Source organism: Dermacentor andersoni, chromosome 4 (genome assembly GCF_023375885.2).
Source record: "Dermacentor andersoni chromosome 4, qqDerAnde1_hic_scaffold, whole genome shotgun sequence".
NCBI lineage: Eukaryota > Metazoa > Arthropoda > Arachnida > Ixodida > Ixodidae > Dermacentor > Dermacentor andersoni.
In genome coordinates, this window is record NC_092817.1 from 50661318 (window position 1) to 50674908 (window position 13591).

General features: G+C 52.1%; 1 protein-coding gene across 1 annotated transcript in view; it reads right to left on the minus strand.

Annotated features, from left to right (window-relative positions):
• Window positions 1-13591, minus strand: part of LOC126537126 (uncharacterized) — a 150338-nt gene that overhangs the window by 99945 nt on the left and 36802 nt on the right. The window contains exon 3 of the mRNA XM_050184280.3: window positions 413-461. Coding sequence (XP_050040237.1) covers window positions 413-461 — 49 coding nt within the window. The remainder of the gene's footprint in view (window positions 1-412; window positions 462-13591) is intronic.

Consider the following 13591-nt stretch of genomic DNA (forward strand, 5'->3'; position numbering starts at 1 on the left):
GAATTGTCAAAGATAACAAACGCGGGCAATATACTACACTGACGTGTCACGCTTTGTTGCGCAAATATTTTTATGCTTTGAAATAATCATCATCAGCCAATTTCTATGTCCACTACAGGACGAAGACCTCTCCCTTCGATCTCCAATTATAACTTTATACCCCTGTCTTGCGCTAGCTAATTTCCAACATGCGCCTGCAAATTTTCTACGTTCACCAACCCACCTGTTTTCTGCCGTCCTCGAGCGCGCCTCCCTTCCCTTGGCAGCCATTCTGTAACTCTAATAGTCCACCGTATATCTATACCCTAAGCATTACATGGTCTGCCCTGCTATATTTTTTCTGTCATAATGTCAACTATAACATTGGCTATATCCCCGTTTGCTCTCTGTTCCACACCGCATGTACACTCACATGTTGTCGGTGACGCCGGGCGCTGTTCGCCAATACGGGTCCGGTGTTCCTGAAATAAAAGAGCAGGGCACAGGTGAGCGACGAGAACGCGACATTCAGGTGCAGCGATGGACGAAGACAAAGACAAAAACGTTTTGACCAACTCACTACAGTCTACACGGTATATAGCTTATTCTTGCTATATATTATTCTTACTAGCTTATTGTCGGACGAGTTGTTGGCAGCATCAGTTGTATGGTGTATATCAGTGTAGTGCCATAAGAAGAAGGGCATGCCTATTACCGGTCTTTATAAGCATGTACTGTCTAAATCCAAAATCAAGTCATAGAATATTGTTCCGCATTAACACAAACTTAATCACTCTGACATACTTGGCTAACTGTTTCTCCTCTCCCTGTAGTTTTTCGGTGCTCTTATTTCTCCAACAAATAACGAATCGATGAACCGCAGTATGTTTCGATTCTACGCACTCATTCCTTGAAGCCAGGGAAGAGAGCACGTGATTGGCAGGATAACGGGATATTAAATTCGCGTTAAAGCACTTCTTTTATTTTTTTGCTTTCCGTGCCAATTTAGTTTTTTTATTTCTCTGTCCAGATTTTCTTTAGAACTTTTGCCCTCAAGAAAAGAGGCGGTGATCAACACTGCTGCAGCACCGTTGGCGCACCACCTGTTATAGTACCGAGAATTCCGCCTCTCTTCCCAAAAAGAAGGAACAAAGAGAGAGAGAGAGAGAGAGACAGTGAAGCGTCAAAAACAGTCATTTACTTGTCCTGCATCCGCAGATCACACATCGTCCACACAATGAGAAAGGGGTAGTTACCAAAGGAGGGTGGGGATGGGTATATGGAAAATGGGGGGGGGGGGGGGAGGGTTGAGAGGAGCGAGCACCGAGGCTCATCTTCAATCAATGAAGCACAGACACAGGCCGGTGTGCATGGCTCCACCGGACGCGTGCAGGATCGCCCTAAAATAGCGCAGTGGGGGCGGCGGCGTGCCGGAAGGGTTTCCCCGCAAAGCGGGGAAACCCCGCGTGGCGTTTACGGCTGCTGCTCCGGCTGTTCGCAGACCCCCATACGCGCGACCGTCTCTATCGGCGCGCGCCAGCTGCCTGCCGGACGACCACTGCCGGCCCGGAAGGGTTTCCACGCCAAAGTCAGCTCGACGAAGCAGGGCAGAGAGAGGGAAGGGGGCGGGGGGGGCGAGCTGTCCTTTGTGAAGCTCCGACCCGAAACATGGCCGCAAACAGGCGCCATTCAAACGCCACTCTTCGCCCACGCCTATGGAAGCGGGCGTGGATTAAACGTGGCTGCAATGTATCCGGCAGCGAGCGCCAAACGGCCCGCTAGAAGGGGCTTCGATCGAGTGCTTTTGTCAACAGCAAGCGGACACACAGGCGGCCGTGTTTTCGGCCCTGCTTGACGCGGCGCGAAAGGGTTGTCCGAATCGTCCTTCCGGGAACGGCGCGGCGCGTCCGATTGTGCAGAGGAACGCTGTCTGATAGGAACGGCTTGTCTTCGAGCTCGGATTACAGGGCCCGTCTTTTGCGACAAAAGCTCCATTTGCATCAGCGCTTGGGGTCAGAGGGAAAACACGCTATACAACATCTTGTCGTATAGCATGTGAAACGGCTGCGCGATCGCGCATGCCGTTCCACATGTGTGTCGTACTGTACAACGTGGTATAACATAAACAAAATGTACGAATGAACTCATAGTCGCTCCCCGTTGCAATGGTTGACCGCACGACTGCGCCATGCCCAGACCTTAACTATGAGGAAGTCTATTTATGTCCATTTATCTGCATTTAGTCGAAGCGCCGCTCCATCCTAACAGAGTTCATTTTTGGGACCCCTTGTCGCCGCGATGAGTCACAGCTGAATGGGGGAAAAATATGGAATAAGCAAAGGGAGATATTAAGAGGAAACACAAGCGTTTGTCTTTAACGCAGACTGCAAGGATGTATTGGGCAAGTAAGGAGAGTGAGAATTTTTCACCGGACAATACGGTTCAATTATCTATATGCTAGTGCAGTGGCGTAGCCAGACAATTCTTTCTTTTTTTTAGGGGGGGGGGGGGGGTAGGGATGAGGCACGCACATGATCAGGGAAGGGGAGAGTGAGGAGGGGGTGCGGAAGCCTGGTCAGTTCGCATACTAACACGGAATTTTGGAGGGGGGGGGGGGGAGAGGTGCACTGGCCATGTGCCCGGTGTGTACAACGCGCTCTTCCCCCCTCCTCCTGCCTACGCCACTGCACTAGAGGGCCGAACGCATTCAAGTGCCAACATGGGCCGGAATATGCATGCTGACATTTTAACAGGCCGAGCGAGCTCTCAGCTGCGCGTAAAAGAAGCCGTTATGGTAGTAGTAAAGTGTCTAAATAAGTGTAATAATTCTATCGCAGACAATTCAGTTGATAATTATTTATGGGGTTTTACGTCGCAAAACCACGATCTAATTATGAGGCAGCCTGAAGTGGGGGACTGACGAAATCAGGACCACCTGGGGTTCTTTGACGTTCACCTAATCCTAAGGGCGCGGGCGTTTTCGCATTTCGCCCCCATAAAAATGCAGTACCGTTAGGTCCTTTCCTCGCCGTTCGGCGAAGCCCTGAGCGAGGCGGCAAGTGTCATTTGACTCTTGACATTTTCTTAGCGCAGCTTTGAGAAAGGCTTTGTTACACATCTGCGTTTTCGCCGCGTGTCGTGCACCTGTGGCGAACGCAGACGCCGCCGATCAGCGAAAGAATGCGCCTCTCCGCTAGCTCTGCGCACTCGTTCCCTGATCTTCATGCGAAGGCAGCTTGGAGGACACCGTTCGGCCCGCTGGCGCCCTCTAGCGCTACGAGCGACTTCTCGACAAGCTGCCGTCGTCGTCTTCGTCGTGACGTCACCTGCAGACCTTTGAGGCATTCGTCTACGCGCAGAGAGCATTGCAAGGAGGTCGCGAGAGCGGAAGGCCGCGCCGCGTTGGCGCGTCGCCAAGCGCCTGCGCGCCGCTGGACGCCGCGTCGCCGAATCAGCGCCGGCCGCTCGCCGGCGTCACGCGGAGCGGCCTTACTCGCACGGCATTGGGAAAGGCGCGCCGACGCAGTGCATCTTGTTGACGCCGCCGCCGGCTTGTTTAGGAGCGCGCTGCGCAACCCTTTGACGCGCGCCCAATCCCCTTCTCCTTCGCGTCCCTCCACCCCTTTCCTCTCGCTTTGCGCCGCGTCCATCGGAGGCCCCGCGCAGGGGGCGGCGACGACAGCGCGCCGCGGCTCCTCCCAAGCAACAACTGGCGAGCCGCCGGCGCGTTGTTTACCCTCGAGGGATTAGCGACGCGTGACCTGCGACGCAACCCGCGCGCCAACCGATGAGCCGAGCGAGATGGCTGGGCCGCGCCTTCCGAGACGCGGCCGCGGTGGCCGCATTGGGCGGTTTCAGAGAGCGCCGTCGCACGCGCTAGAAGCGACAATGGCTAGAACGAATCTCTCCGCGCGCCGAACACTTCTTTTATGCGTTGCATATTTTTAAAGCGAAAGCTTTACTGACCGCGAACTTGCGATTTGGCCGTGGCCGTGCTCAGAGGAGGCACATGACGTCACACCGCGTTCCTCGTCGTTGCGTTCGCCTCCGCTCGCTTCGCCAGCTGCGTCGCATGCCTGATAACATGTCGGAGGATTGAAAAGGAGAGCTCGCGTGCGCCGCAACCACAGTTGAGGCGGCAGTATGGACGGCGACAATTCTGATAAGCAGGAGGAGGCCTGGAATCGACATCGGAACGAGATGAAGAGGAAACGAATCGCCCAGGAAACAGACGAACGACTGCCTAAACGCCGCAAGACAACCAGACTAACCTGGACTTGCAATTAAGATTAAGCGCGGCTAACCTTAGCTTTCGCTACGTATATCCTGGCATAGCCGAGCTAAGCCACTGCCATTCTTTTTTAAGAACACCGATGTGTTATGTGGCCTCGTTGCAGGAATAAAAAAAAGGGGGGGGGCGGGGTACCCCTTATCCCAAGAATGTAAATCACAGTGCCTACAATGGCCGACGTAGCTTCACTTTTTTTTTTTCAGTAGACGGTACGTATCGACTTTATGGCCAGTTAGGTAGTCTCTCAAAGAGTGGACCTTAATACTGTACATCAGGGTAAATGTGTTGGTGTGCCAGTGCCTAATAGTTTTGGTCGCAGAAAACTGCTTCGCAGCTTTTTTCTTCATAATCTTTAGTTGTTCCTATGAGCTTGCAACACTCATACTATTATCGTTGGGATATATATATAAGGGGTTTCTTCAAAGTTCAGCACGCAGGACCCGACATATGCAGGAAAGAGATGATGAGCTTTTAGGAAGTAAGACGTGTCTACTTAACGCTTCCGGCTGATAGACCAGCCTTCGTCAAAGTACAGTGACCTGACAGAGTACAGGACGGCACAGTGCACTCTGACGACGGCTATTCCCCCAGCCGAAAACGGCCCGGGCACCGAGCCAGTGAATGCTTGACTTTCGGGGTAGTTCCGCTCATATATCGTCGCAAGTAATGAGTGAGGACGTCAGTAGGATTTCAAAGCAAGGCCCCATTAATCGAGACCAAAAAAAAAAAAAAGAAGCCCTGAAAGACTGAAGCAAGTGAATTATTCTAGTGATTAAGTTCCGCGGAAATAAGTGTCACGACAGCCGCCCTATACAAATAGTCCATATGCCCTCAGTGCGTTCCCCTCTCGAATATGTCGCGTCTCCACGCGTTCAACAGAAGTAGCATTAGCCATTTACATAGAGAACGACGCGGCGTGTTACCACGACGTTCGCCCTTTCCTCATGGTGACGCCAACGCAAACAGCTGCGGATGAACTTTTCAGACCGAGACATTCCGCAGACTCGTTTTCGAGCCGCGTGGAGCGCACGCACTCCCATGGACGCCACGTCACGGCCGGATGCCGCTGTTATGAACAATCGTGATCCAACCTATCACTATGTTTTTTTTGTTTCATTTATCAAGAAAGGAACAATTCCGGAGAAAAGCAAGCAGGTTTGCATCGCGTGCCTTTTACGAGCACCACGGTGAAAGGACAGAAACCGACGCTTTCCACGCAGGAAAACGCAAACGGGCTGAGTGGCTGGCGGTGCGCGTTCACATATAAGCGTTCACAGCGACATTTCTCTGCGCCGTGAACGACTGCCGTGAAAACAACGGAAAGAGCGCTCTGCGTTTCCCCATTGGCATGTCTGGTTCCTAATTATATATATATATATATATATATATATATATATATATATATATATATATATATATATATATACATATATAATGTGCGGAACGGTCGAGCGCCCGCATATATTCAGAGAAATATTCGTGCTCAACGACTGTTCATAAGCCAGCCAATCGCGATGTTATAGACAAAGGCCAATGGTGAACAGCACGTATACGAATTCAAACATTTGTGAATTCGTCCCCAGAATAATCATGGAGAAAACTGTCTGCAGAAAGCATCATCGTCATCACCATCATCAAGTGCACTGCAAAACCAAGGTCTCATCCAAGAGATAGTTTCAATTATCCAATTTCTCGAGTCAACCTATACTCGCTCCCATATGTCGTGCGTATTTCCTAATCTCATCACACAACGTGACCATTGGCACTCCTTGCGAGCTTTCACATCTTTCCTCAACACTTCTGTTAGTCTAATAGACCACCGATTACATCCTCTACGCGTAGTTGTTGTTGTCCTGGCTCGACTTCTTTACTCTTCATCTCAAACGAAATATTAATCAGCGACACCGCCTCATTAACGCTGCTCATTAATCGCACCCATACACATACCATTCCGTAAAACACCGCATATTATACATGGTCTCTCTTCCTAACGTCTAATTTGTCTCTCGTATTTCATCCGGATATATATCCTACAAATTTTAAAAGTTAATTTTCTTGTGCTTTGTTTGATGCTACATGAGCAAGAGTCAAATGTATTTAGCGATATTACATTAAAATGAATTTTTTCACCACCGTCTTCTTCTATTTGGCCGCCCCGAATTGATACTCGTATTATATCAGGGTTCGTGTTATGTGATCTTTATTACAGTACTCTCGGAGGTGGTTGTGCACAGCGGACGCTGTCGGGACCTCCTTCCTCTAAGGATATATATATACCGACATGAATACAAACTTCTATTTTCGCTTATTCAAATGGGAAAAGAATGTACTATATGCGTACGTGAGCCTGAATGTGCTGATGATTTTTGCGCCTGCGTTAAGGTTGTATACGACTGAAATTTCTCCGGAAACTGAACTATTGGAGCGCACACCGTGTTGTTAAAGGACGCCGTAGAATATTAATGAGTTCAAAATAGGCAGGCGTATCACGTTTAATAAAATACGAAATGAGTAAGATTAAGAGTGGAAGTTTGATAAGCGAGAAAAGATGACAAAACACGGGTGGACACGCCCCCTCGAATTTCTTGCACCAAGAGCGCTTTACGTCACGAATCTTCAATAGACGCCAGAGTGACGTCTATTCGAGCAAATTATATACAAAAATTGCTTATCAAAGAAACGTTACCTAGCGCTTGAAAGAGCAAGGACACAGACCAACAATTCTTTTTTTTACTTTCTTGCATGGAACCGAATCATTTAGGCGAAACCGCCATTATCCTTGTATAACGTCCAGACGCATGATGTCACACTGACGTCACGCTTGCCGCGGCCTTGCCGCGGCCCCCTCTCACTTCCTTTTTTTTTTCACCAAGAAATGTTTATAGGGTTCTCGGATAAATACCCTGCAGTGCAACTCTGATGAAGCGTTCCTCCGTTGGTGTGCCTATATATACAAGATATCCGAGTCCCATGTCGTATTCCGCCGCAATAAAAAAGAAGCAAAAAAAAGATGGAAAAGGAAAAGAAAAGTGTAGCATGAGTATATATACACGAAGCGGGGAGGGGGGTGAGCATCTCAGGAGGGTCCGCGTGAATTGACCGGAAGGAAGCCCGGCCGGAAGCGGCCGAAAGAACCAAGCCGATGGTCTTTGTCCCGTCGCAAGTTTTACGAGCCCGTGCAGGACAGCCCAAGGGCGGCGGGCACCACTTTTTTTACCACGATGATTCTACGAGCTGGCACGTATGAGACTGGTCCATTTATATATAGGGTGCCTCAGTGCACACCGACTCGAGCGCTTGCACTACATGACTGATGTCCGGCGGCAATTGTCAGGCGTGCGTATAACCGCCAGCAGCCACGGACTCGTCAACGTGATGTCCGCACTTTCAAGTTCGTTCTCTTGCGTGACGATGGACAGATATCCGCTCCTGAAGCGTGCGCGGGCTGGGACAAACATCGTTATAGCAATTCGGGAGACATGCACATGTCGCTCGTTTGGTGACCGGGCTCACCGCTTGCTTCGATACCTCGGATGACGCGTGAAGGAAACCGCGCGACTTCCGTTTTGGTGACATTGGCGTGCAAAGCTGTGGTCGACGCTGTTGAGATTTTGTGCCCTATTTCGGAACAGTTATTTTGCTGTAAAAAAAAAATTCGTTTTCTCTTTCGTCATTGACTGACGTAAATCCGCACACCCACTCGTAGACACTCTGCCTCTCGGCAGGACTAATTATAGAAAATAGAAGGAAAAAAACAAACATTTTAAGTAAGAGAATACTTGCAACATATATGCATCTTGGCTTGCTGTATATACATGTGCCACACAAAGCTGCGCTGTGCAGCGCACAGCACTGCAGTACAATTCTCAAGTTCCGCTATAGTTCACGGAGATTTCTGGAAATCAAATGTCACCGCGCACTTCGTGTGGACTCTGAACTTTATGACCGTGCTTGCTCAATTAACGTCAAAGCCGCTCGTGCATGGCTGCCATTGTGAAATACCTGTACAGTTTTCGTCAGAAATGCAGAAACATATACGCGCGCGACCACACCCGTATTGCCGTGCCAAGCATACTGCACGTAACTTATTTCGCAGCAGTGCCTCAGAGTTTTATAGGGTATACAGTGCTCCTGCCCATCGTAAGCTTGAATAAGAGCAGTAAATGCGTGCCATAAGCGAGGTCTGCTATACAACGCTAGGTGACAATGCAACGCGCTTGCTGCATTATAAACTTCTGACAGAGTGCGCGTGAACTTGCTTGCCATTCTATTAAACAAGTATTCGTATCGATCGCGACCGCAGCAAAGCTTCGCGTTATGCTCCGAAGGCGGTGAATCCGTGTTGTACGTGACCAACGTGTTGACGGTTTTATATTTGTCTCTTCCGCTTATAGCGCACTTTTCGACCGGTGACTGTGCATATGTGATCTGTATATCCGTGTTGCGTGCCATCCTATACTCCTTTGTTTGGTGACCAAAACGCGGCAATTCGATTCTGCATATGGTTCTTTCATTGAAGCATAAGCGTGGTATAATCTTCCCGAACTTTCCACGGAGCGTCCAGTGTCCGTGATTTTCAATGACCGCCGCAAATCACCTTTCAAGGTCATTTTCCGTTTTTTCGATGAGTCAGTGACACGTTTTGTAAAACCCACTTAAAGAGAGGGACAGAGGAAGAAGAAGGACAACAAAAAGACTTCCAGCGCATGCCTCATTTGTCCGCCATTTGACTTTTAGCATTAAACTGGATCGTTTGTCAGCTGCACGCTTTTCGCGCCGGGGAGCGTTCACTGCCTTACCAAGCCTCCGCGATTGCTGATCACACGAAAAGGTTAAAGCTAATGACGCGCGCGCTGGGAAAGGTTATACAGCCAGATACGACGCGCTCGAAAGGGCGTCGTTGTAAAAAAGAAACAGGCAGTTCGACAGCGCTGGCGGTTCGACGGCATATAACGCTCGACGTTGAGCCGCTGTCGAAACGCAAGCCGGAAGATCCAGCATAGCTCAGGTCGGATTGGGCCACGTTATATATAAGAATATCCGTAAGCGACCTGAACGTGGGAACGAAACCTGTAGGCACACTATACAGTAGCTGCAGCAAAAGGCGATTTCATTCGTCGGAGAAAAGGGGGAAAGAAATTTAGAGTATAGGGGCCAGTACCAATCAGAGGTTCCATGTGACGTCATATGCGTCTCTGGAGCCCCATCCACCGCTTTCATGAAGGGTGATGCTGGAGATTTTCTGTATATTCGCACCAGGAACAAGCAAGTTACAACCGCCCGCTGTGAACTAACGACATGATTAACAGAGACGAACTTGGTAAGTTTCACATTTCCCTGTGGGCAGCGAATTCAAAGGAAACTTACCGTGCATCAAAACTAGCCCATGCCGCAACCGCTCGTAAAGCTAGCCCAGAGCAGTGGACCGTCGCTGGCTACTGACTCTAAGCAACAGGGCTGCCCGACAGATGGCGGGGTATTGTCTAACTCCGAGGCGGAAGGCAGACGCTGATTTAAAGATTGTAGCTAGAATTCTAAATTTAAGAAAAGTATCCTCCATTGTTCGCCACTGCACAAAAATCATGCTGTACCATATTCAGAAAGAAGGAAAGAAAGAAAGAAAGAAAGAAAGAAAGAAAGAAAGAAAGAAAGAAAGAAAGAAAGACGTTTTAGAAACACAGCTCTGTACACCTTCGTTCACGGTAAGCCGTACCACGCTGTCGTAAAAAGGACGTGCACCCTATAGAGAACTCGCCGGCAGCGGCGACGCAATTAAGACGCGATCGTCACGTAGCGCAGCCAACTTCCATCGCGAGCAGTGGTAACCGGAGCAACGTCCCTCACGGAAGGAAGCCGAAAGCGCGGCCGTCACTCCTCACCTGGTCCGACGAAGAAGGTCGCTCTCCCTGCGCGGTGGCCGCTGGAGCGGCAGCGCTGCAGCAGCGGCGGTTACGATGATGGGGAGCAGCAGCAACGCCGTTGAGGAGCCGCCGGCGGCCGGGCCCGGCGGCCTGGCATGCCGACGAACGACTGACGCGCCGCGCCGCTTCTCCCGCACAACCCTTTCCCGAGGGGCCCCCCCTACCAACACCGCCGCGACCCCCCACCACCACCGCCTCAACCCGGCTGCAGGAGCGCGCACGAGGACGGGTATTTTCGGGGGAGCCAACCCTTCCGCCCGCTCCTCGGCACGAACCCCGCCAGCAGCGAAAGGGGGGAGTCCCGCCGCCGCTCCAGCCGCCAAATTTGGGTCAACTACCTGAAGAAGCCCCGAGCCCACAGAACGCGCACCTCCATATGCCCCTGCACGTACTCCGGGGCAGGCCCCTTGCTGACGGGGTCGCCACGGGACAATTACTGCAGCCCTTCGGTTCCCATGCGCACGAGAACCGAGCCGGCGGCGGCAGAAGCAGTAGATGCACCCTTTAGACGCGCGCGCCCGCCTCCTCGAGCGGGCGGGTGTACCGTGTTTTTCTCGGAAAAACGCGTTCGCGGCCCGCTGAACTGGATGCGATGCTGTTCGCTTTCCGTTGCGCCAGAAATGCGGGTGCTAGCCGTCCACTTCCGGCCTAAGTATATAGAGGGTTCCATTTTCTCCTTCCTTTCGCCGTCTTCTCTTGCCTCGTTGACTCGGCGTCGCTTTCGGTCATCGGGACAGCAAGGGCTGAGAAGATAACCGGGTGCTCGGGAACGAGGTTCAACGCGCTCCGCGGCCGACGCTGAGAGGGCCGTCTCTGTCGAGACGTTGTCCGTCCGGCGATAAGCGGAACGCGGTGGACGTTGCAACGCACCGACGCTCCTCTCTGTGCTGCTTTCACCTCGAACACTTAGCGCCCCTCACCCTCCTCGCATGCGGAGGGAAACCGGCGTCGGCTGCTTTCGCTGCACGACCTTGCGACGCCAGACGTCTTGAGCTGTACATATGATGCAGGGCCGTTCCATCCGGGCGCAGAGTCAACTTTGGATGCCGGCGACGCATGGCTGCGCGCCACAAAGGCAGCATTGACGAACTTTCTTACTTTTTGTCGCGAGCCTTTCTTTGTATCGGTATTCCTTCACGCGTTCGCCCTCTTTAATATGTTCTGCCTTGTGATTCCTCATTACGTTTCTGCTATGTATACGTACGTGCTTCCGCCGGTGCGATCACTTCGACGGCATATCAAAATTTGATGTCTATATGTGGGTAGCCCTGGAGATCTGCTTAGTATTGTTGCGATGTTTTATGGCCTTGCTGCTCTTGCGCCATGAAGCTTAAGTTAACAATCAAATAAGCACAGCGCTGAAATCGTTCCCGTCCTTGCCCTGTCTTTTCGCAAGCATGCTGCAGTGCCGGATCGTCATTAAGGATGTACACACATGTACCGTATACTGCGTTTAATCCCGCCCCGTGCACTGCGACATCATGCGAGAGAAGCGAAGAAATATAGAGAGAAAAACGTGGACGACCACTCAAAGGAATGCCTCAAGTAAAGAAGCGTTAGGCATAGACCGAAGACGAGGTTGAGGATGACGACACGATGGCAGTGAGGGCATGACGCCACCAAAATCTCCCGTATCGCTCACCCAGGATTGGATCGTGGGATGAGACATCGAGAGCTGCCTTCTCAGGTGGTCGCTTTAAAGAAACGTGATATTTTCGACAGACGCTACGAGTACTGGATGCAATACTCCCAATTGCTATCCCTGTATTTCTTGCCTTAGCCTATATACCAAACGCGTCGGACAGACACCCAGCAGCGCCGGAGCGCGCTCGCAGGAGGAACGCAATGGCACCGAACAGCCACTGCGCGCGCTCTGAAGAGCGGCCGGCCGTGTGTATGTGTGTGTTCCCCTGCACCGGCCATGGCAAGGGGGGCAAACAGACGAGACGGAAGTGTCGACGGTGCCCGGGGTGCAGCAGCAAAGGCTATTTCCGGGGCAGCAAGAGTTGAGGCCGCGGCGCGGGGACGTCCCCAGCGCGGGGCCCCATGCGCGCGGCTATTTCTGGGCGCCCCCTTCGAGCCGGGGGTCTTCTCGGCCAAGCTCTCTCTCTTCCTCTCTCGGCCATCGTGGCCCCGACGAGCATGCTGCGGCCACCTTCTTGCCGGAGCGCTTGCTTGCTTGCCCCTCATTCCGAAGCTCAGACGCCCGCTGGAGACCCGGCCACCGTGTGCGCCGCCGTTTCCGTGGTTAACGCCACCAGCTGGCCTCCCCCTTGAGCATCGGACACCGCGTTGTAGTAAAGGTCGAGAACCCACATCCCTTCCGAATTGGTGCCCCTTTTCTGCACATCCATGCGGGCTCCGTGAGCAGCGTCCACTGCCCCGTTGGCGTGTTTTGCAGCGGCAGCAGGAGCACGGGTTAAAGTGGCACGCACGCGGTCACGCAATTTTCACCTCAGTCTTGGGCCTTGCTTTCGTTACACTGCTCTCGCGCGGGAGTTCGTGCAAGGCGTGGCGGGCGCCGCGCAGCTGCTGGGACGCGTCGGCGAGCAGGGGAAGCCCGGGCGCTTTCGCACAAGGCAAGCGTTCTCTCCAGGTTCCGTGGGAGTGTACAGCTTTCTGGATATCCAGCGGCCGTGGTGCGACAATGGCATTTTGTGTGCACGACAAAACTTGCGCTTTTAGTTTGCCAGTATACGCCTTGTTACTTGCTCGCCGGCAAGGTCTCGCCACCAATTGGCACGTTTCTACGCATTGTTACACAATGTAAGCCCACCTTAAAGGAGTCGTTCGCCTGATAAGCATGTTGCTGTAAGTTGCAGTATTTGAATTCAAGAACGTCATAACATGCAGCGATGAACAAACACTGTGAGGCAGACGCCGACGGTCGGCCTGCATTTTGATCGTTTCGACAGCAAGTGCGATGCGACGGTGTGACGTTTGTTCTAACCACGTTCGCAACGTGTATACCTTCAAACAAGCGCACGAGCGCGGGGCTGCCTTCCGAGACGCGCCCGGGCAGACGTGTGGCGGCGGACTTTTCGCGCTCCGAACAAAGGGCCTCCAGAAAAGGCGCACTCGCCCGGGGAAGTGATTTCTTGTTCGAAAAAAAAAAAAGAATGATAAAAGTACCGAACGAGCGACTCTCGCCCCCAAAACGCACCGGGCAGTCTCGGACTCAGTCGTCGCTTCGCTAGGACGTTGTCAGCATCGCGGGGTTCCCGCGGTGGGCCACCAGCCCCGTGACCTAGAAGGAACGCTTGTACTTTCCTATTCACCCGTTGAAGATTTTTTTTTCTTCTTTTCTCTGCGCAGGGTGGCACAAGAGACACCTGGAGTCCAGACTTCCGTAAACAGGGTTGGGGCCAGCCAGACAAGCAGCCCTGTCTGTCCTGCAAGG